Below are 24,371 nucleotides of genomic sequence, written 5' to 3'. Positions count from 1 at the left end.
CAGAAACCATTTAAGCAAGAAAAGAGTAAAGTTAAATATTTCAAGTATTGAGAGAAGAAAACTGCTAACCTAGAGTTTACCCAGTGAAATTATCCTTCAAAAGTGAAGGAGAAATGCAGACTTTCTCAAACAAAAATTGAGGGAATTTGTTGCTAATAGGCCTGTCTTCTGAAAAATATTCAAAGTTCTTCAGAGAGAAGGAAAATAATGTGTCAGTATAAGTTTGTCTATCTTAACAAATGTACCACTGTGGGGCAGTATGTTAACAGTAGGGAAGATTGTGCATGAGTGGGGATGAGGGGTATATGGGGATGCTGTACATTTTACTCAGTTTTTCTGTGACCCTCAAAGTGCTCTAAAATATGAAGTTGGTTAATTTTTTAAAAGTCAGTTACATTTAAAATCAAGAAGGAAACTTATGACTTTGACAAGAATAATTTTAGTGGACTAGTGAGGAAAATTAGATTGAAATAGGTTAAAGAGTTATAGAAATTGATGAAGTATAAAATTTATAAAGAAGTAAATTGGGACATCAGCAACATCAAATGTGTGTGTAGAAGGGGAATAAGATATGTAAAACTTTTTAATGGAATTGAAATTAATTTGTTATCAGCTTAAAGTAGATTGTTATAACTATAAGGTGTATTATGAAAACCTTAATCAAAAAGCAAAAATCTGTGAGAGATACACAAATGATAGTAAGAAAAGAAAAAGCATACCACTAGAGAAGTAAGCCAGAAAGTGAAAGAAAAATACCATATGATATCATTCATAAGTGGAATCTTAAAAAAAAGAAATAAAGACACTATGAACTCATCTACAAAACAGAAACAGACTTGCAGATATAGTAAACAATCTTATGGTTACTGGGGAGAAGGGAGTAGGAAGGGATAAATTTGAGAGTTTGCAAATGTTAGCCACTATATATAAAAGTAGATTGAAAAGTTTCTTCCATATAGCACAGGGAACTATATTCAATATCTTGTAACAACTTTTAATGAAAAAGAATATGAAAAATGAATATATGTATGTATATGCATGACTAGGACATTGTGCTATACACCAGAAATTGACATGTTGTAACTGACTGTACATCAGTTTAAAAAACAAAAAAATACCACTATACAAAATCATCAATTCACAAAGACAGCAAAAGAGGAAGAAAGGAACAAAGGAACTATAAAACAATCAGAAAGCAATTAACAAAATGGTGATAGTCCTTACTGTCAATAAGTCCTCACCTATCAATAATGACTCTAAATGTAAATGGTTTAAACTCTTCATTTAAATATAGAGTGGCTGAATGAAAAAAAAAATTCCTATATGCTGCCTGCAGGAGACTCACCCACTTAAGCTTTAAGGACACTCAGGCTGTAAGTGAAGGGATAGAAGTTATTCCATACAAATGGAAATCAAAAGAGAGCAGAGGTAGCTATACTTGTGTCAGACAAGATACATATTAAGTCAAAAGCTGTAATAATAGACAAAGAAAGACTGCCATAATATAATGATAAAGGGGCCAGTTCATCAAGAGGATGTAACAATTGTAAATGTAGACTCAGCCAAATTGAAGCACCTAAGTATATTAAGCAATTATTAAGAGATATGAAAGCAGAAATAGACATCATTGCAATAGTGGGGACTTTCAATACCCAACAATTGATGTTCCAATTTAGTTCTTTAAATGCATAGATCATCCAGGTAGAAAATCAATGAGGAAATAATGGACTTGAACTACAGTCAGGCTAAATGCACCTAATAGACATATACAGAACATTTTATCCAACAGCAGTGGAGTCCACATTCTTCTCAAGTGCACGTGGAACATCCTCCAGGATAGATCATATGTTAGGTCACAAAATAAGACTTTAACAAAATTAAGAAGGTTGAAATTATGTAAAGTATCTTTTCTGACCACAGTAGTATGAAACTAGAAGTCAGTAACAGGAACAAAGCTGGAAAATTCACAAATATTTGGAAATTAAACAATATACTTGTGAAAAAACAATGAGTGGAAGAATAAATCAAAAGATATATTAAAAAATACCTTGAGACAAATGAAAATGGAAACACAGCATACCAAAACTTATGGGATACATCAAAAGCAGCCTTAAGAAGGAAGGTTACAGCAGTAAACACCTACATTAAGAAAAAGTAAACAACCTAACCTTATACCTCAGGGAACTAGAAAAAGAAGAGCAAACTAAGTCCAAAGTTAGCAGGAGGAAGAAAATAGAAACATTAGCAGAGAAATAAATGAAATAGAAACTTGAGAAACAACAGAAATGATTAACAAAACTAAGAATTAGTTTTATTAAAAGATAAATAATTGACAAACTTTAGACTAAGAGAAAAAGAGAGACAACTCAAATCAGTATAATTATAAATGAAAAAGGAGACATCACAGCTGATATCATAGAAACACAAAGGATCATAACAGGCTTCAATGGATAATTATAAACCAACGACTTAGAAGATATGGATAAATTCCTGGAAATGTACAAGTTATGAAGACTGAATCATGAAGTAATAGAAAATCTGAACAGACCAATAATGGCCAAGGAGATTAAATCAGTAATTAAAAGTCTCCCAGCAAATAAAAGGAAGCAGATGGTTTCACTGTTGAATTCTATCAAAAATTTAAAGGGCAATTAATAGCAATCTTTCTCAAACTTTTCCAGAAAAATGAAGAAGAAAGAGCTCTTTCAAACTCATTTTACGAGGCCAGCATTACCATGATACCAAATTCAGATCAGGATGTTGAAAGAAGAGAAAATTACAGGCCAGTATCCCCAATGAACATAGATGTAAAAATCCTCAACAACGTACTAGCAAACTAGATTCAAGTATACATTAAAGGGATCATATACCATTACCAAGTGAGATTTATCCCTGGGCCTCAAGGATAGTTCAACATATGAAAATCAATTAATGTGATACACAACATTAGCAGAATGAAAGATAAAAGCCGTATGATCATTTCAATAGATGCTGAAAAAGTATTTGACAAAATTCAACATCCTTTCATGATGACAGCTCTCAACAAATTAGGTATAGAAAGAATGTACCTCAACATAATAAAGGCCATATATGACAAGCCCATAGCTAACATACTCAATGGTGAAAAAAAAAGCTTTTCCTCTAAGATCAAGAATAAGACAAGGATGCCCACTCTTACCACTTCTGTTCAGCATAGTATTGGAAGTCCTAGCCAGATCAGTTAGGCAAGAAAAAGAAATAAAAGTTATCCAAATCAGAAAGGAAGAAGTGAAATTATCTCTGTTTACAGATGACATGATCTTATACACTGAAAACTCTAAAGACTCTACCAACAAACCTTTAGAACTAATAAAAGAATTCAGTAAATTTGTAGGATACAGAATCATCTAACAAAAATTTGTTTCATTTCTATACACTATCAAAGAACTATCTGAAAGAGAAATTAGAAAGCAATCCTGTGAGATAATAGAAAAAATACATGTATTTGTCTCTATCCCCAGTTCTTGGCACAGAACTCCTAAACCCTTTTAATTTCCTAAGTGATAAGAAAACTAGGAGCCTCTCTTGTTTCAACATTTGGTCTTTGACCTCATTCCTGACACAGGACTCCTAAAACCTTTGTAATTTCTAAGTGACAAGAGCACTAGGAAATAGTGTTCTAATGGGGCAACTCTGAGTGGTCTTCTGGATGCCTCCTAGATGGGGCCGGTCACTAGAAAGACCAAGCCATAATTAGAAGCTTGGAATTTTTAACCCATAGTCTCCCTTTCTCTAGAGAGGGGAGAGGAGCTGGAAATGAAGTTAATAATTGATCAAGACTGTGTTAGGAAGCCTCCATAAAACTCCCAATAGTAGAGGTTATGGAGAGTTTCCAGGTTGAGTGCAGAAGCTCCTGCACTCGGGACTGTCCCAGACCTCACCTTATGTATTTTTTATCATATCCTTTAATAAATTGGTAAATGTAAGTAAATGTTTCCCTGAGTTCTGTGTGTCACTCAAACCTGATATGGGGATGATGGGAACCTCCAATTTGTATCCAAATCAGACAGAAGTTGTGGGTAACCTAGGGACCTACTACTCATGATTGGCATCTGAAGTAAGATGGAAGCAGTCTTGTGAGACTGAGCCCTTCACCTGTGGGATCTGACACTATCCCCTGGTAGAAAGTGTTAGAATTGAGTTGAACTGTAGGTTACCTAGCTGCTGTTGTAGACAATTGCTTATTATGAATGGGAAACCCCCACACATATTTGGTAATCAGAAGTATGAGTGTTTTGTTTGAGTAGTAAAGTAGACTCACAGGAGAAAGACTGATAGGGGGTAGAACAGGTTTTTCCTTTAAAAAATCCCATTTACAATAGCATCAAAACCAATAAAATACTTAAGAGATAAAAGACCTGTACACTATAAACTATAAGACACTGATGAAAATAATTGAAGACACAAATAAATGGAAAGAATTAATTTTGTGAAAATGTCCATACTACCCAAAGTGATCTACAGCTTCAATGCAATCCATATCAAAATTCCAATGGCATTTTTCTCAGAAATAGAAAAACTATCCTAAATTTGTATCGAAACACAACAGACCCCAAATAGCTGAAGCAATCTTGAAAAAGAACAAAACCAGACATATCACATTTCTTGATTTCAATTTATATTACAAATCTACAGACATGAAAACAGTATGATACTGACATAAAAACAGGCACGTAGACCAGTGGAATAGGATAAAGAGTCCACAAATAAACCTGCAGATATACAGCCAACTGATTTTTGACAAAGGTGCCAAGAACACAAAATGAGGAAGGATAATCTTTTCAATAAATGGTAATGGGGAAACTGGATATCCACATGCAAAAGAACAAAACTGGACCCCTATCTAACACTAGTCACAAAAATGAACTCAAATTGGATTAAAGACTTACATATGTAAGACCTGAAACCCTAAAACACTAAGAAGAAAACATAGAGGAACAGCTTGACATGGGTCTTGGCGATGATTTCTTTGACAAAGGGACACATAACAAAAGCTAAAATAAAAACTGAGACTGCATCAAACTAGAGAACTTCTGCATAGAAAAGCAAACAATCAATACATTTAGAGGGTAACCTACAGAATGAGAGAAAATGTTTGCAAATCATATATCTTACAAGTGGTTAATATCCAAAATTATATAAAGAACCTGTGTAACTCAATAGCAAAAAAAAAAAAAGCAAATAATCCAGTTTTGAAATGGACAAAGTACTTGAATAGACATTTTTCCAAAGAAGAGATACAAGTGACCAATAGGTACATCAGAAAGTGCTCAATATCACTAATCATCAAGGAAATGCAAATCGAAACCACAATGAGATATCACCTCAAACCTATCAGGATGGCTGTTATCAAAAGGAGAAGAGACAGCAAATGCTGGCAGGGATGTGGAGAAAAGGGAACACTTATACACTGTTGGCCAGAATATAACTTGGTACAACCATTGTGGAAAACCACATAGCAGTTCCTCACAAAGTTAAAAATAGAACTGCCATGTGACCCAGCAATCTCACTCACAGGTATATATCCAAAGGATATGAAATCAGTATCTCAAGGAGTTATCTGTACTTCCATGTTCATTGTAGCATTATTCAAATTAACCAAGATGCAGAAACAATGTAAACATCCTTCACTGGATGATTGGACAAAGAAAATGTATATAGATATAGACAATGAAATATTATTCCACCATAAAAAAGAAATCATGCCATTTGCAACAGTGGGTATGAGTAGGGCATTATGCCAAGTGAAATAAACCAGAGAAAAATGAATACTGTATGGTATCGCTTATGTGTTTATATGTGGAATCCCCCCCCCCAAAAAAAAGGCCACTTTCATTGAAATAGGGAATAGAATGGTTGTTGCCAGGGTCTGAAGGATGAGGAAATGGGGAGATGTAGGTCAAAGGGTCCAAACTTTCAGTTATAGGAAGAATAAGTTCCAAGGATCTAATGTATAGCATGGTGATTGTAGTTAATAATATGGTTTTGTATACTTGGACGTTGCTTAGTGTATATCTTAAGCTTTCTCACTATGCACACCCCCAAAAAGTTAACAACTATATAAGGTGATGGATGTGTTAATTATCTTGCTCTTGATAATCATTTCAGAATGTAGAAGTATATCAAATCATCACTTGTACATTTTAAATGTGTACAATTTATATTTGTCAATTACTCCTCAATAAAGGTGGGGAAAAGAAAAAATAAGGAAGTAATGATTATGTATAGGGCTTGACTCTGATGGGAAATGGAGAAAAAGAACAGTAACTGGAGGGAGAGGCAGGGTCAGAGGAATTTTATTCTGTTTTAAAGATGGGATATACTAGATCATTTCTGAGGGTTAATGGGAATGGTAGAAGGAAGGAAGACAAGAGAGCTGAAGTAACTCTGTAGGCAACTGGAGCTCCCTGTGACATAGGGATCTAGTTGAAGTTGACCTGAATTTCACTTCTTTAGTCTAAAGCAATAAAAATTCTTTTACATTCTTCTGTGTTCTTTTCCATGCTTCTTCACTTCCTCATGGTTACATTTCTCTTTTCTCCTCCCATGCATGCTATATCACTTTCACACTCTACCAATTCACACACACACACACACACACACACACACACAATTTCTATACAAATCAAGCATCTTGTAATTTAAGTGTATCACATATTGCATTAAATACCGTTTCTTATGCTCTTGTATTTTCTGCTCCTTCTCAACTTTCTGACTATAGCTTACCATTTCTGGGATGCTGGTGTATAAAAACTTCCCTGTATTATTTTAAAGAAGATATACAAATGGCCAATAAATGCATGAAAAGATGCTCAATATCCTTAGTCATTAGGGAAATGCAAATCAAAACCATAATGAGATATTACTACACATCCACTAGGATGCCTATAATCAAAAAGATAGATTAAAAACAAACGGTGATGATGTGGAGAAATTAGAACCTTCAAACATCCTTATGTAAATGTAGAACAGTGCAGCTGATTTGGAAAACAGTTTAGCAGTTCTTCAAAATTTTAAACATGAAGTTACCATAGGAGTCAGCAATTCTACTCTTAGATTTATACGCAAGAGAAATAAAAGCATATATCCTCAGAAAAACTTGTGCGTGAATGTTCATGGAAGCATTTATTCATAACAGCAAAAAAGTAGAAACAACCCCAATGTTCATCTACTGATGAATGGATAAAGAAAATTTGATATATCCATACAATAGAATATTATTTGGCAATAAAAACCAGTGAAGCACTGATATATGCTGCAAGTTGGATGAACCTTGAAAACATTATACAATGTAGAAGAAGTCAGTCACAAAAGACCACATATTATATGATTCCATTTATAAGAAATTTCCAGGAGGCAGTCATATTTGGCCTTTGAACTCGCTGGCCCTTCCTTTTTCCTCTTCCAAGGACCGTATCTAGAGGCATTCAGAAGGGTCCAGCATTTGACATACCATCATAGGCTGTCCTACAATATAGCCTCTAACAAAACTAGGCTGTCCCGAACCCCTGGTAATAGAATTGTTTACCTTTCTACCAAGAAAGTTGGGAAAGCGCCAAAATCCGCATGTGGTGTGTGCCCAGGCTGACTTCGAGGAGTTTGTGCTGTGAGACCTAAAGTTCTTATGAAACTGTCTAAAACAAAAAAACATGTCAGCCGGCTTATGGTGTTTCCATGTGTGCTAAATGTGTCCATGACAGGATCAAGCGTGCTTTCCTTATTGAGGAGCAGAAAATCATTTTGAAAGTATTGAAAGCACAAGCACAGTCAGAAAGCTAAATTTAAAAAATGAAGCTTTTTTGAGTAATAAAAACGTGAAAAAGAAAAAAAAAAAAAAAAAGAAATGTCCAGGAGAGGCAAATATATAAAACAGAGAGATTAGTGGTTACTGAGGGCTGGTGGTGATGGAATGGAGATTGGCATCTAATGGTGATAGGGTTTCTTTTAGGGGGAACAAAAGTATTCTAAAATAGGCTACAGTGATGATTGCACAACCCTGTGAATGTACTAAAAACCATTGAATTTTACTCTTGGGTGAATTTTATGGTATGTGAGTTATATCTCAATAAAATATTTTTAAAAATAAAAGAACAGCTTCATTATATTCTTATATGGAAAAGAGAAGTCGTTGAAAAGATGAGGAGGGATGAGATCCAGAATACAAGTGGAAAAACTGGGTCTAAAAAAAAAAGGGGACGTTTCTATTGTACATACAGTGGTAGCAAGGAAGGCTTTGTGCTTAAAAGGACCCAACACTTAATTTAATGCGCTGTTGTCACCATCCTGACACTTAAAATAGCTTAATAAAGGGCTACACAGTTTTATTTTGCACTGAGCCCCCAAAATTATGACTCCTGAGTAAGCAGTAGGATTCTGTTTGATGTCTTCTATTGTTGCAGGGAAGGGTAAGCTGAAGATGTCAGTTGAGAATAGTAGAAGGAAGGAGGCTAGAGGTTGAAGGAAAATGGGGTGAGTATGAAATAGTCATGAGAAGTTAGAGAGGTGTAGAAGAGGTGCCAATCTGTGGCTACTTTTGAGTTTGTTGTGTCTTTGATAGGCCAGATTGTACAATTTTCCCCAGCACTCAATTGTACTGGCGGTACAGAGAATATTGATATCAGGGTTCATCAGGCTAGTGATTTGTTACACATCTGTGATAGGAGGAGAAAGGGATACGAAAATAATTATAATGATGGATGGTGGTAGATAAGGAAGGAATAAGACAGGAGAAGGATCATGGATGAAAATAAAATGGGAGGATCAATAAATTGGAGATTTCAGTGACAGGGAAGTGTTATTTCATGAAGATAATTGAGCAGGGGTTGGAAGGTTGTAGGAAGCTATTTGAATTGATGATTTTAATAGTTTCTATTGATGTTAAGGGCTAAGTTTGATCATAGAGTGACTGAAATGGCATGAGGAGAAAAGTTTATTGGAAATGCAGAGATCAAGCAACTAAGAGTCCAGTTGGTTGGATAGGTTATCCACTTGGATGATAAAATTCCTGAGAATGATGACAGGAGTGAGGAAAAAGGCTGTGAGCAAGGTGTGAAGTCTTCATGAAAGAAAGGAGTCAGTAAGTACCTCAAGCTTTGCTCCATTCCGTTGTTCTTTCCTTTGCTTAGAATATACCTTATACTTCTTCATGTCCTTCCCCTCCCTTTACTCTATCATCTCTCTTTATTCCCTTACCTGCAGCTCAAAATCTTGTCAGGGCCTGACTCATATTACACCTCCTCAGTTATGTTAAATATTTAAACCTGGAATATTATTATAAATATTATAATATAAATATTATTCCCTTGAAGGCATAAGACAAGTCACACAACTTAGGCAGTCACTGAACAGTCTGCAGTTTTCAATACAGGGACTAGTTGGTAAAGCAATACAATTTATTGTAGTTGCAGCTTCCTAATGTCTTAGAAAGGAGTTTTTGTTTCTTAAATGAAGATTATTGCATAATAAAACATGTAAATATATTTACTCTTTTCTCTAAAATTTAGTTTTAAATAGTATAAATAAACAGATATTATTATCATTTGTTTTCTTTTCACAGAACATTGTTTGGGAGATAACACCTTAAATGTAGTAGGGCAATTTTTTGAGCTGAGTATCTTTCAACAGATTTTCTCTTTCAACAGATTTTTTTTCCTTCAATGTATAGAAAACTGTACTTTTTTAAGAAAAACTTTTATCCTTAAGTTTAAACCTTTCTTTCAAGTTGAGGGAATAATAGATTGATAGATATATATACCCTATTTTAATTATAACAATTATAACATATATATATATATATAAAACAATAAAAATCTGAAATGTGCTACAAATGTTTTTATAGCACTGTGAAATGTTTTATGGTTATGAATTTGTTTCAGCCTGAAAAAGATCCTGAACCTAGAGATACGAATTTTGAAGCAAAATTAAGTTCTCATCATCTAAAAATCAAGGTTCCCTCATCTCACCAGAGGTCTGATGTTGAAAGCAATGCAGTTAGATCAGTTACCAGAGTTCTGCTGCCTCGACCTGTCAAATCTGCGTTGGTAGGCACTGGCCTTTTATTAACCAATTATTAGAAAGACTCTAAGAAGAAAATGTACTTATTGGGAAGATTTAGATATACATAATTTCTTAACAAATTTAGGGGGAAAATGCACAGAAGCTGTATACTTACACCTATATACAGGCAGATGTTTTTAAAATGAACTGTCAGTTGACAACTATGTCACTTGGGACCACTGGGAAATGGTTGTTGCAAGAGAATTAAAATTTCAAGTAGCATCTTAAAGCGAGTAATACCTAAGAAAGGAAAGCTGGAAGGAAGCAGGATTAGGCTGAAATAGCCTCAGTCTTCAATGCAAATCTGGCAGAAGCTCTCCCAGTGGGGTGGTCTGGAGCAAAGATTGTCCATTATAGGAATCTTATCTTATGTTGGGCTGCTATGCTGGGATGTTGGCTGAGGCTTGCCCAAGAAGATGATAGCCTCAGCCTGAAAGCTGAAGCAGATTCTAAAGATGTTGTAGCTGGGGGCTATTAGCTAACTGTACTCAATGCAGTGGAACAGCAAGTTCTTTGTTGAAGGAGACCTGAGCAGAGCACCTTCATGGCTGCCACAGTGATAATAATTACAGCTATCATTGAGTATCTCCTACCCTCCAGACACCCTAGGTTCTCTTTACGTGTATTATTTATAACTGTTGCATGGCAATCCTTAGGGTAGGATAATCCCTATTGTTCAAATAAAGAAATTAAAAGGTTACATAACTAATAATTTACAGCACTTACATATTTAGTATACTAGGTAAGTATACCCATAAAATTTTTTAGATAAAATCTTCCTAATACATATTCCGGATTATGTCTTGAACAACTAGTTTAAGCCATTTTAAGCCAGTAAAAAAGTAAAGAATGAAAGAAAGAAAAGAGGAAAGAAAGAAAAAAGAAACCTAACACCACTATGATGTTCAGGCTTTATGAGTTTGGGTCCAGACTGGACAGCATATAATGACATCTATTCAAAGAGATTTATCAGTTGCACCACATAGAGTTTTCTTGGAAGTTGTTTGACCTAGCTCAAGCCAGAATATTCTTTAGTTACCTGTCTAGTGGTTTAAAATTTAATTAGCAGATTAAAATTTTATTACTATGACAATTATGATCTAGTATATTGTTTTTAAATTTTGTTTTTTACTGTATTAAAGTAGTTTTCTGTTTCTGCTTTTCAATCCTCTATCTCACAAAATATTGATAGGACACAAATCCCAGTACTTCTGATAAGAAAAGCAGAGGCCTGTTAACAAGTACTCCATCTTCGCAAACAGCTGGTTTAGTGGTAAGTACTATTAGCATTTGGCACTTGTAGTATCTATTTTCAGGCTCCCTGTTCTCCCCATTATTCTGTTTTTGTCAGGCCAGGGGAATATTGCACTTAGACAATAATGTCTGTATTTTCTGTTGCATAAACACACTTTCACTGGAAGTACTCTTTTACTACTGTACATAAAAGAAAGAATACTGAGGCACCAGTCAGGGTTCTTCTTTAAAAATTTTTTTAATTGTGGCAAAATATACACAATGTGAAATTTGCCATTTTAACTGTTTTAATGTATGGTTCCTTATGGTAGCTCACAGAAAAAAAAATGTGACAATGAATATATATATGTTCATGTATAACTGAAAAATTGTGCTCTACACTGGAATTTGACACAACATTGTAAAATGATTATAAATCAGTAAAAAATGTTAAAAAAAATGTACGGTTCAAGTACATTCACATTGTTGGGCAACTATTACCTCTGTCCATATCTGGAACTTTTTTTATCTAGCAAAAATGAAATTTTATACCCATTAAAAAATGATTCGTCATTCCTCCCTCCTCCAGTCCCTGGCAACCTCTGTTGTACTTTGTCTCTGTGTATTTGACTATTCTAGGTACTTTATATAAAGGAGTCATACAGTATTTGTCTTTTTTGTGACTGGCTTATTTCACTTAGCATAATGTCTTCAAGGTTCATCTATGTTGTAGCATGTATTAGAATTGCCTTTCCTTTTAAGGCTGAATAATATTCCATTGCATGAATATCCTACATTTTATTTATCCATTCATCTCTCGATGGACATTTCAGTTGCTTCCATCTTTTGGCTATTGTAAGTAATGTCGCTCTGAACATGGGTATGCAAGTATCTTTTTGTGACACTGCTTTCAATTCTTTTGGGTATATATTTTGAAGTGGAATTGCTGGATCATATGGGAATTCTCATTTTAACTTTTTGAGCAACCATTTTCCTATTTTTCATACTGGATGCACTATTTTTCATTCTCACCAACAATGCACTAGGGTTCCAATTTCTCAACATCCTTGCCAACACTTGTTATATTCTGTGTGTTGGTTTTTTTTTAAATGATAGCCATCTGCAGAGGTGTGACATGGTTCCTCATTGTGGTTTTGATTTTTATTTCCCCAAAATAAAAATACTGTTGTTGAACACCTTTTCACATAATGATTGGCCGTTTTTAATATCTTCTTTTGAGAAATGTCTGTTCAAGTCCTTTGCTTATTTTAAAAATCAGATTGTTTATTTTTCTGTTGAGTTGTAGTTCTTTATATATTCTAGATATTAACCCCTCATCAGCTATATGGTTTGCAAATATCTTCTCCCATTCTGTGAATTACCTTTTCATTCTTTTGATAATGTCTTGTGATGCACAAAAGTTTTTAATATATGTAATCCTGTTTATCCTTTTTGTTGTTGTTGTTGGGTGTGCTTTTGTGTCATATCCAAAAAATCATTTGGAAATGCAGTGTTATGAAGCTTTCTCCCTTTGTCTTCTTGTAAGAATCTAATGAATACATCTTACCCAACCAGAGTTCTTAGGTTCAACTAAATGACAGGAATACAGCTTTCAAGTGGAGCAGAATCAAGTATTCCTCATCATTGGGAGCAGTCCTCACAGAAGTCCATGTAGTAACATACATAGCAGTCTGGGGACAGCTCATGTACAAGGAGATGAGGTCCAATATCTTTTGTAATAACACATGGACATAGCTTCCAGTGTCCCCTAGAGGGACATCCCTAATTACAAGAGTCAGGAAACCCAAAATATGGTGCCTTTAATAGTATTTATTTACTTAAAGTACTTTTACTTCTGGTGCATTTATAGCTGCTCCCTGTCCAGATGCAATTTATCAATCAGATACCATTTTTGCCCTAAGCATTGTTGTATAGTAATACAGTGGACATTCTTACCTTTATCAGATTCCTTGTGGAGCAGAGCTAGAGAGTTAGCCAAAGATCAGTTTTTTCAAGATGGGGAAAAGGTTTCTGTGAACACTCTGCTCACAATCTTTATAGTGTTCTAAAGATTAATACCTTTTCCAGAAAATGAATGCTTTATTTTTTTATTCATTTTTGTTTGATATTTTGGGTTAAAACATAGATAGATAGATAAATAGATAGATAAATTTTTAAAAAGGAGTTTTTCCCCCATAAAACTAATTAGTGACTATTTTATAAATACTGACATCTTTTAAAAATTGAGCTATAGTTCACATTTTATAAAGTTCACCTTGCCAAAGTGGAAATTCAGTGACTTCTGGTATACTCATAAGGTTGTGCAACCATTATCACAATCTAATTTAAGAACATTTTTAATCACCCCCTTAACAGACACTTACCATTCCCCCAATCTTACCCTCTAGCTCCTGGAAATTACTAATCTATTTTGTCTCTTTAGGTTTGCTTATTGTGGCTATTTCATATAAATGGTTTCATACAATATTTGGTCTTCTGTGTCTGGCTTTCACTTACCATAATGTTTTTAAGATTTATCCATGTTAACAGCATATATCAGTATTCTGTTCCTTATTTATGACTGAATAATATCCTATTGTAAGGATACACCACATTTTATTTACTGATTCATCCGTTTATGAGCATTTGGATGAATAATAATGCTATGAACATTCATATACAAGTTTTTATATGAATATATGTTTTCACTTTTCTCGAGTATATGCCTAGAAGTGGAGATGGAATGAATCGATTACATGTAACACTTTTTTTGTAGTGGATTTAAAAAACAGTTTTACTGAGGTACAATTTACCTATTTAGAGTATAAAATTCTGTGGTTTTGGTGTATTCACAAAAATGTGCTATCATTACCATAGTCAATTTTTAGAACATTTTTATCACCTCAAAAATAAACCCCATTCGCTTTAACCATTGCTATTACCCCCTTATTCCTCCATTCCAGTATCTGGCCCCAAACAGCCATCAATCTACTTTCCGTCTCTATAGATTTACTGGACATCTTGTATGAATAAAATCTTTGTGACTGATTTCTTTTACTTAGCATAATGTTTTCAACATTCATCCATGTCATATGATGTGTCAGTTCTTCTTTCCTTTTCATGGCCAAATATTCCATTGTGTTCTTGGCCATTTGGGCTATTTTGACTAATGCTGCTGTAAACATTCAGGTACAAGCTTTTGTGTGGATATATGTTTTCATTTCTCTTGGATAGTACTTAGAAGTAAAATTTCTGAGTTATATGGTTAACTCTATGGTTAATCATTAGAGGAACTGCTTGATTCTTTTCCAAAGTGATTGAACAATTTTACATTCCCAGCAGCAGTGTGTGAGTGTTTTGATTTGTCTGTATTCTCACCAACACTTACTATCATCCCTCTTTTTGAGTGTGAAATAGTACCTTATTGTAATTTTACAGTTGTATTGGTTCTTTGTATATCTTCTTTGAAGAAATGTCTTCTCATATCTTTTGCCCATTTTAAAATTAGGTTGTCTTTTTATTGTTGAGTTGTAAGTGTTCTTTATACGTTCTAGTTACTAGACCCTTATCAAATAAATGATTTGCAAATATTTTCTCCATTCTGTGGATATAACAGTGTCTTTTAATAAATAAAAATACTTTTGAGAAGACTTATTGGCTTAGCATTTTAAAGTCTATTTTGTTACCAAATGAATCTGAGACTAATTGCCCTTTGGTTCATTCCACAGGTTGCTGCCACCAAATGAGGCATGTAGATCTCCCTCAGTTCCAAGCTGTCAGTCCTTGGCTGGCCACCCTGAAAGGAAGCCAGTTGACTCAAGGACTTTGGGAGATTTTCATTTTCCAGGGTCTCACTTTATTGTGACCTTCCTAACACTGTTTCAAGATGTACATGGTTAGGCGTGAAGTTGTTCTGTCCTCCTATAAGGAAGAAGAGCTAGGCAAGGGCAGATACTCCCACTTCCCACCCAGCACAGCTGATAATTCATTCTGGTCACATATGCATGTAGTGTAGCGTAGGTTCAGGCCAGATTACTCTAGTCAGACCTAGCTGGATAACATGACAAAGCTTTTTGGAGTCCCAACCTAAAGAGTATGGATCCTGATTTGGTTTTAAATATTTTGAATTTGATATAGAAATATGTGGTGATTTAAGTAACCTGATAGTGATATGGATATAATGCTCACAAAAAAGATAGGGATTTTAAAATCTCTGGTGTTCAGTTGGTAGGCAAAAAGAAGGCAGGAGCAGAATGCCGGGGAAGGCTGACATTTAAGGGAAGTGCAAGGGAAGTTATTCCATGAAATGTAGTTGCTGGGTGGATGAATTTCATTTGATAGGCACTTGATATATGTAAATTACATGATACTTTAGCAAACAAATATTTTTATTTAAAAAATTATTTTAAAGCTTAAGAGCCTTATATTATTCTTTATAGATTGATTTGTTCCCAGTTAAACATACGTCTTTTGAAGAAGCAATTATATTAATGCAGATCAAATTGTTCATATGTCAAGTTCACAAGAAAATGCTTCTATTGAGAGAATAGGTCAACTTTCCTTTAATTGCTTAAAAATAATTGTTTTTGCAACATTTAACTTCTACAAAAGAGTAATATATTCTTTTGTAGATTGATTTGTCCTCAGTGCAGAAAGCATCTTCTGAAGAACTATTTCCAAATGTCAGCAATTACGTTAACTCAGATGAAATCGTTCCTGTGTCAAGTGTGCAAGAAAATTCTTCAAATGAGGTAGTATTTTCACATTTTCCTTCAATTACTAAAAGAAATAATTACTGTTATATTAGAGATACTTTGAGAAATTTGTAACTTAGTGGAAGATAATAGCATCTATATGTGGAATTGGCTATCAGCTACAATTCCAGTTAAAGGATATTAGGCTGCCACAGCAAAAACACTTAGCGTCATTGGGACCTGGGGATATTAAATAACTAGAATAAACAGTATTATCCTACTTTGTCCCTAAACTCAGTTTTTGTCTGTACGTAAAAAAAATGTGGCTATCAACCTTGTTGTGTTAGAATGAAAGTACTATATGGAAGTTGTAAGCTCCATTAATAAAGAAGATATAAAACTCAAGACTCTATGAGCCATGGAGGTTTGGGTGGGAGTAGAGGGAGAGGATGAGCAGAAAAAGAGAGGAAAACATAAAGAGAGAGGGGGAAAGAGGGGGGAGGGGGCAGACAAAAAAGACAGAGAGAAAGAGTAAGACAAGAAAGAGGCAGAGAAAAAAGAAAGAGGCAGAACTTACTGATATGTAGTGGTTCATTGTCGCTAGATGTTTTCAGGGTGAAGTTGGGTGGTGAGGAGAAAGGTGGAGATGAGATTGTAAAGGTAAACAGGGACCAAGATTGTAAAGGGTCTTATAATCCTTATTAAGGGGAGCTGGTAAAGGATTGTAAACAGGAGATACCCGATGCTCTTGTATAAAATTTATTTTGGTTCCAGGCATGGAGAACAGATTGAAAAAGGCTGAGGCTAGAGGCAGTTTGAGGGATAATCTCCAGAGAAGGAGAGAGAATAAAGAGGCTTAAGGAAAGTAAAAATAGTTTAAAATAGGGAAACCCAAGATTATACAGCACATTGTTGAGACCCCAGCTGAAACTGGGAACTACTACTTAAAAAAAAAAACTTTATTGAGATATAATTGACATGAAGTAAACTGCACATATTTAAAGTGTGCAATTTGAAAATTTTCACATATGTATGCACCTGTGAATCCACTACCACAATCAAGATAGTGAAAATATCCATCACCAAAAGTTTCCTCCTACCATTTTATAATTTCTTTCTTCCTGCCCCACCCCACCCCCTTACAATAGTGAGCAACTACTGATCTAGTTACGGTCATTATAGATTGGTTTACGTGTTCTAGAATTTTGGAGTCATGAGAAAGGGAGAGAGAGACAAAGAGAAAGGGATTTTTTTGGTCTGACTTTTTTCACTCAGCATAATTATTTTGAAATTCAGCCATGTTATCAATAGTTTATTCCTTTTTATTGCTACATAGTATTCCATTGCATGGTATACAGAAAATTATTTATCTAGTCACCTATTCATGGACATTCAGGTTGTTTAGCTGCTAGGAACATTTATGTACAAGTATTTGTATTGACAAATAATCTCCCCTTGATCAAACTTTAGGCTCTTCTGAGCCCTCTTCTCAACTAGGCCTTGACCTTGGGCTTCTATGTGCATCCTGGAATACAGCTTTAGCAAGAATTCTGCTAAGTCAGTTAAGAGAGAATCTTCCATTCCTGATGTCTGATCACCCTGACTACCTTTAGCACTCTGACATGTTAAATCTAATTTGGTTCCTGGACCCAGTTTCAATGAGTGTGTGGTGGGGAGGATTTCCCCACACCTCTAACAAGCAGTGCACCGGGAGCCCGCTGGGTGTCCTAGAATTCAACTTGGTTCTGATACTGTCCACCAAGAGATAGCATCAGATTCCACAGGTAAAGGGCTCAGTCCCAGAAGAACACTTTCCACTTCAGACACCAATTACAAGCCCAGGTTATTACCTGTGTTTTTGACAGGCCGGCCACAAATTGGAGGTTCCTATGATCTCCCTCCTTGGACTTCAGACTCCAGTCACAATTCTAGGTTATTACCTTTACTTCTGATTGACTGGCTATAAATCAGAGGTTCCCATGACCCTCTCCTGGGGTTCGATTAATTTGCTAGAGCAGCTCAGAGAGCTCAGAAAAACATTTTACTTACTAGATTACTGGTTCGTTATGAAAGGATATAATTCAGGACCAGCCAGATGGAAGAGATGCATTGGACAGGGTATGGGGAAAGGGTTCAGAGTTTCCATGCTTTCTTCCGGAGTGCCACTCTCCCCAAATCTCACCAACCCAGAAGCTCTCTGAATTCCATCCTTTTGGGGTTTTATGGAGGCTTCATTAGGTAGATGTGATGGATTTAATCAATGGCCATTGGTGATTAGTTCAATCTCTAACTTCTCTCTCCTCCCTGGAGGTTATGGGTTGGGCCTGAAATTTCCAACCCTCTAATCACATAGTTGGTTCCCCTGGTAACCAGCCCCCATCCTTAAGTGCAGTCCAGAAGTCACCTTATTGATGTAACAAAAGACACCTTTGTTGCTCTCATCACTTAGGAGATTCCAAGCATTTTAGGAGCTCAATTCCAGAAATGGGGACAAAACCAAAGATAGATTTCTTATTATAAATCACAGTTTCACAGATCAGTTTAGCAAGAATCCCCTTACCCTTGATGTCTCCTCTTAGCAGTTTCTCAACCTCTGATGCCCTCACTCTGCTCATTGGCTATAAATCCCCAGCTGTCTTTTCTGTATTTGGAGTTAGACCTGATCTGTCACCCCTATTGCAATACCCATATTTCGATAGTCTTCAATAAAGTCTTCCTTATTGTTTTAACAAGTATCAGAATACTTTTCCTTTTACAGTATGGATATATATTTTCTTTCCTGTTGTGTAAATATCTGGGAGTAGAAATTGCAAAGCTGTTTTTCAAAGTGGTTGTACCATCTTACATTTCGATTAGCTGTGTTTTAGAGTTGTTTCTTTGCATCCAACAATTAGTATGGTCGGTCTTTTAATCTTTACCATACTGATGGATATGAAGTGATATCTTATTGTGGTTTTAATTTGCATTCCTCTAATGACTAATGATGTTGATCACTTTTTCATGTACTTATTTGCCATCTGTATGTCTTCTTTGGTGATGTATCTGTTCCAATCTTTTGCCCATTAAAAAAAAAATGGTTGATTTTCCTCATTGTAGGATCTGAGAGTTCTTTGTATATTCTGGATGCAAATCTTTTATCAGATTTATACTTTGAAAGATATGCTTCTAGCCTGTGCCTTGTTTTTTCACACTCTCCACCATCTTAAAAAAAAGAGCTTTTATGCAGTATATTTTACATATCATAAAATTCACCCTTTCAGGGTTACAATTCAGTGATTTTTTAGTAAATTTATGAAGTTCAACCATCACCTTATGTCAGTTTTAGAACATCTTCATCCCTCGTGCCCATTTACAGCTAAGCCCTGTTCTCTGCCCAGCCTGAGGGAAATACTCATCTACTTTATGTCTCTAGAGTTGCCTTTTCTGGGCATTTCATATGAATGGAATCATACGATTTGTAGTTTCTTGTGAAACAGTGTCATTTGAGGAACCTAAGTTTTTAACTTTGATAAAGTCCAACTGGTCAATTTTTTAATGAGATGTTGTCATAACTAAGAAATCTTTGCCTAACCTGAAATCACAAAGAATTTCTCTGTTTTCTTCTAGAAGTTTTATAGTTTAAAGTTCTACATTTATGCCTGCGAGTTAATTTTTATATATGATTATGGATTTGAGTTCATTTTTTTGCATATGGACATTCAGTTATCCTAGCACCATTAGTGGAAATAGTATTCTTTACTGTATTGCCTTTGTACTTTTGCTGAAAAACGGATATCTATACATAGGTATAGTTCTGTGTCTGAATTCTTTATATTATTCCATTCATCTACTTTTCTATCCTTATGCCAGTACCATGCAGTATTGAACAATGTGGCACTATAATAATTCTTGAAATCAGATAGTGTTAGCCCTCTAACTTTGTTGTTCTTTTTCAGTTGTTTTGGCTATTCTAGATCCTTTGAATTTTTATATGAATATTAAAATAAGCTGATCAGTTTCTACCAAAAAAAAAAACCTGATGGGATTTTGATTAGGATTGCACTGAATTCATAGATTAATTTGAGGATAGTTAATATTGTAACAATATTGGTGTCTGTCCATTTATTTAGGCCTTCTTTAATGTCTCTCAGAAATATCTTGTAGTTTTTACTGTACAGATCATTATTCCCACCTGATGTCACTATTTCTCACCTAACTTCAGTGTTTCATATTTTGATGCTATTATAAATGGTAGTTTTCATTTTAATTTCTGACTATTCATTGCTAGCATATAGAAACATTCCTTTTTGTTATTGACTGTTATGTTAGTCTTCTTGAGCTTCCATCACGAAATACCATAGAGTGGGTGGCTTAAACAACAGAAATTTATTTTCTGACAGTTCTGGAGGCTGGGAAGTCCAAGACCAAGTTGCTGTCAGTTCCCTGAGGGCTGTCTTCCTGGCTTGTAGATGACCACCATCTTTCTATGACTTCACATGGCCTTTTCTCTCTTTGCACAAAGAGAGCTCTTGTGTTTCTTCCTTTTCTTATGAGGGCACCAGACCTCTCAGATTTGGGCCTCACCTTTAGAACTTATATTGCCCTCTCATAGACCCTTACTCTAAATATAGTCTGATTGGGGATTATGACTTCAACATACGAATTTTTTTAGGACACAAACACTCAGTTCATAACAAAGATACTGCAAACTTGCTAAACTTATTAGCCCTAGTAGTTGTTTTCCCTAAGTTTCCATTAGACCACAGGAAATTGTGTCATCTATGAATAAAAACAGTTTTACTTCTTCCTCTCCAATCTGGATGCCTTTTTGCCCCTGCATAGTTGCAGTAGCTCAGCCCTTCTGTACAATTTTGAGTAAGAGCAGTGAGGAGAGCAGACATCCTTGCCTTGTTTCTGTACTCTGAAGTTTCCTTCTACTCCTAACATGCTTGAGAGATTTTTATCAGGAATAGATGTTGGATTTTTGCCAAATGCACTTTCTGTGTCTGTTAAGGTGATCACAGGGTTTTTCTTTTTCTATTTGTTAATATGGTGAATTGATAATGATTGTGAATTAAGTGTAATATATTGACTGATGTTCTAATATTAAACCAACTATGCATCCTGGGATAAACCACACTTAGTTGTGTTGTATTTTTCTTTTTATATATTGTTGAATCTGATTTGCTTAAAATTTTTTTTAGAATTTTTGGATCAATGTTCATGAGAGTCTGATTTTATTTTCTTTTGATGTATATCTAGGTATGTGTATGTATAGGCTCACAGAACAAACTGGGAAATAACTTCTCCTTCTTCAATTTTCTAGAAAAGAGATAGTATTATTTCTGCCTTAAATATTTGGTAGAATTCGCTAGTGAAGCCATCTAGGCCTTGAGTTTTCTTTGTTGGAAGGAAATAAGCCACAGTTACAGACTCCTTAGGGCTATGCAACTTACCTATTTATGCTTGAATGAACTTTGGTAGTTTGTGTATTTTTATGAATTTATCCATTTTCTGTAAATTTATTCAAGTTTATTGTCAAATATTTACAATATTCTCTTATTATTCTTTACTATGTTGGCATCTGTAGTGACATAACCTTATTCATTCCTGATATTGGTAATTTGTGTCTTCCTTTTTTTTTCCCTAATCAATCTGTCTAGACATTTGGTTTCATTGATTTTTCTCTGTTGTTTTTCTATTTTCTATTTTACTTATGTCTGCTCAGATTTTATTTTATTTTGTCTGCTGCTTTGGGTTTAATTTGCTTTTCTTTTTTTACTTTCTTAAAGTGATACAAGACCTTTCTTCTCTTCTAATATAGGTGCTTAATGCTACAGATTTCCCTCAACTACTACACAAATTTTGACATGCTGTGTTTTCATTTTTATGCAGTTCAAATACTTTCCACTTTCCCTGTTTATTTATTCTTTGATCCATGGCTGTTTAGAAGTATGCTGTTGCTTGTCCAAATATTTGAAAAATTTCCAGAGATCTTTCTGTTACAGATTTCTAAGTTAATTCCAGTGTAGTCTAAGACCACACTTTGTATGCCTAGCATCTTTTAAAATTTATTGAGACATGTTTTATAACCCATATGATTTATTTTGGTGAATGTTCTGTGTGCACTTAAGAATAATGTGTGTTCTGTTTTTGTTGGATAAAATGGTCTATAAATGTCAATCAGTTTAGGTTAATTGATAGTGATGTTCAAGTTGACAATATTCTTGCTAATTTTTTTGCCTACTTGGTCTATTGATTATTAAGAGGTATTGAAATCTCTTAGTAAAATGGTGGATTTGTCTGTGTCTTCTTTTAGTACATCCTTTTTTGTTTCACATATTTTGAAGCTCTGTTACTAGGTATATAAACATTTAGAGTGTTTAGGTTGTTATATCCTCTTGATTAATTCACACCTTTATCATTATGAAAGATCTTCCTTATCCCTGGTAATATTCTTTGCATGGAAATCTACTTTGTCTGATATTAGTATAGCTACTCCAGCTTTCTTTTGACTGTTGTTAGCATGGTATATACTTTTACATCCTTTTACTTTTTGAAAAAATTTTTAAAAATTTTAGAGAAGTTTTAAGTTTATAGCAAAATTGAAATTTCTCATATACTCCCTAGTCCCACACATGCATAGCCACCACCATAATCAACATCATTCACCAGGATGGTTTATGTTTTACCAAGGATGAGCCTCCAATGATGTATCATAATCACCCAAAGTCCATAGTTTAAATTAGGGTCATTCTTGGTGTTGTACATTCTTTGGGTTTGGATAAAAGTATAATGACATGCAGGCAGACCTCAGAGATATTGCAGGTTCAGTTCCAGACCACAGCAATAAAGTGAATATCACAATAAAGTGAGCCACAAATTTTTTGGTTTCCCTAAAATTATGTTTAAACTACACTGTAGTCTATTAAGTGTGTAATAGCATTACATCAAAAAAGTAAATATCTTAATTAAAAAATACTTTATTGCTAAAAAGTGCCACAACAATTATGATAGTAACATCAAAAGATCACTGATCACTAATCACCATAATAAATATAATAATAATGAAAACACATGAAATATGTGAGAATTACCAAAATGTAACACAGAGACATGAAGTGAGCAAATGCCGTTGGAAAAATGGTGCCAGTAGGCTTGCTGGGCACAGAATTGCCACAAATCTTAAAGTTGTATTAAAAAACACAGTATGTTCAAACTGCAGTAAAGCGAAGAGCAATAAAACAAGGTATGCTTGCAATTATAATATCATACAGAGTATTTTCACTGCCCTAAGTATCCTATGTACTCTACTTATTCATCTCCCCTCACCCACCTCTGACAACCACTGATTTTTTTAATATAGGAATTTTTATTTTTTAAATTAAATTATAGTCAATTTACAATATTGTGCCAGTTTCTGGTGTACATAGTGATTCATTGATCCATTTGTCCTATTTTTCACCAATATCACACTGTCTTGATTACTGTGGCTTTATAAATAACCTTAAGGTTGGATAGTGTCAGTTCTTTGACTTTATTCTTCTCCTTCAATACTGTGTTGGCTATTCTGGGTCTTTTGCCTCTCCATATAAACTTTAGAATCAGTTTGGTAGAATCCACAAAAATACTCGCTGGCATATTTATTGGGATTGCGTTAAATCTATAGATTAAGTTGTGGAGAATTGCAATTTTGACAACATTGAGTCTTCTTAACCATGACTATGGAATATATCTCTATTTATTTAATTCTTTTTTGATATCTTTTTCAGAATTTTATAGTTTTTCTTATATAGATATGCTATATATTTTGTTAGATTTATACCTAAATAGTTCATTTTGGAGGTACTAATATAAATGGTAATGTGTTTTAATTTCAAATTATAATTGTTCATTGCTGGTTTTATGGGAAAGCAGTTGACTTTTGTATATTAACTTTGTATCCTGCAACCTTGCTGTAATTGCTTATTAGCTCCAGGAGGTTTTTTTTGTTGTTGATTCTTTTGGATTTTCTATGTAGACAATCATGTCATCTGCAAATAATGGCAGTTTTATACCTTCCTTCACACTCTGTATATCTTTTATTTCCTTTCTGGTCTTACTGCATTAGCAAAGACTTCCAGTACGATGTTGAAAAGCAGTGGTGAGATGCAACATCCTTGCCTTGTACTTGATCTTAGGGAGAAAGTTTCAAGTTTTTCACCATTAAGTATGATGTTACCTTAGGTTTTTTACTGATACTTTTTAGTAAGTTGAGGAAGTTTCCCTCTATTCCTAGTTTACTGAGAGTTTTTATCATGAATGGACGTTATATTTTGTCAGATGCTTTTCCTGCATCTATTGATATGGCCATGTAGTTTTTCTTCCTTA

At 34.5% G+C, this 24,371-nt stretch overlaps 1 protein-coding gene and 1 pseudogene across 6 annotated transcripts in view; both read left to right on the top strand.

Annotated features, from left to right (window-relative positions):
* MEIKIN (meiotic kinetochore factor) overlaps window positions 1–24,371 on the top strand; it is an 84,285-nt gene that overhangs the window by 34,552 nt on the left and 25,362 nt on the right. For 3 of the 6 annotated variants that reach the window (XR_004318706.1, XM_032476669.1, XM_032476668.1), the window contains 3 exons: window positions 9,915–10,079; window positions 11,288–11,368; window positions 15,960–16,079. Coding sequence is in view for 5 of the 6 variants with exons in the window: in XM_032476669.1 (XP_032332560.1) it covers window positions 9,915–10,079; window positions 11,288–11,368; window positions 15,960–16,079 (366 nt within the window). In the remaining variant the exon portion in view is untranslated. Of the gene's footprint in view, window positions 1–9,914; window positions 10,080–11,287; window positions 11,369–15,056; window positions 16,080–24,371 lie in introns of those variants that run through there. The other 3 variants (XM_032476672.1, XM_032476670.1, XM_032476671.1) reach the window with 2 other exon arrangements.
* LOC106729524 lies at window positions 4,007–7,883 on the top strand (annotated as a pseudogene).

Source organism: Camelus ferus, chromosome 3, assembly GCF_009834535.1.
Source record: "Camelus ferus isolate YT-003-E chromosome 3, BCGSAC_Cfer_1.0, whole genome shotgun sequence".
Taxonomy (NCBI): Eukaryota; Metazoa; Chordata; class Mammalia; order Artiodactyla; family Camelidae; genus Camelus; species Camelus ferus.
The sequence above is the reverse complement of the archived record's forward strand: the minus strand, read 5'-3'. Positions and strand labels throughout refer to the sequence as shown.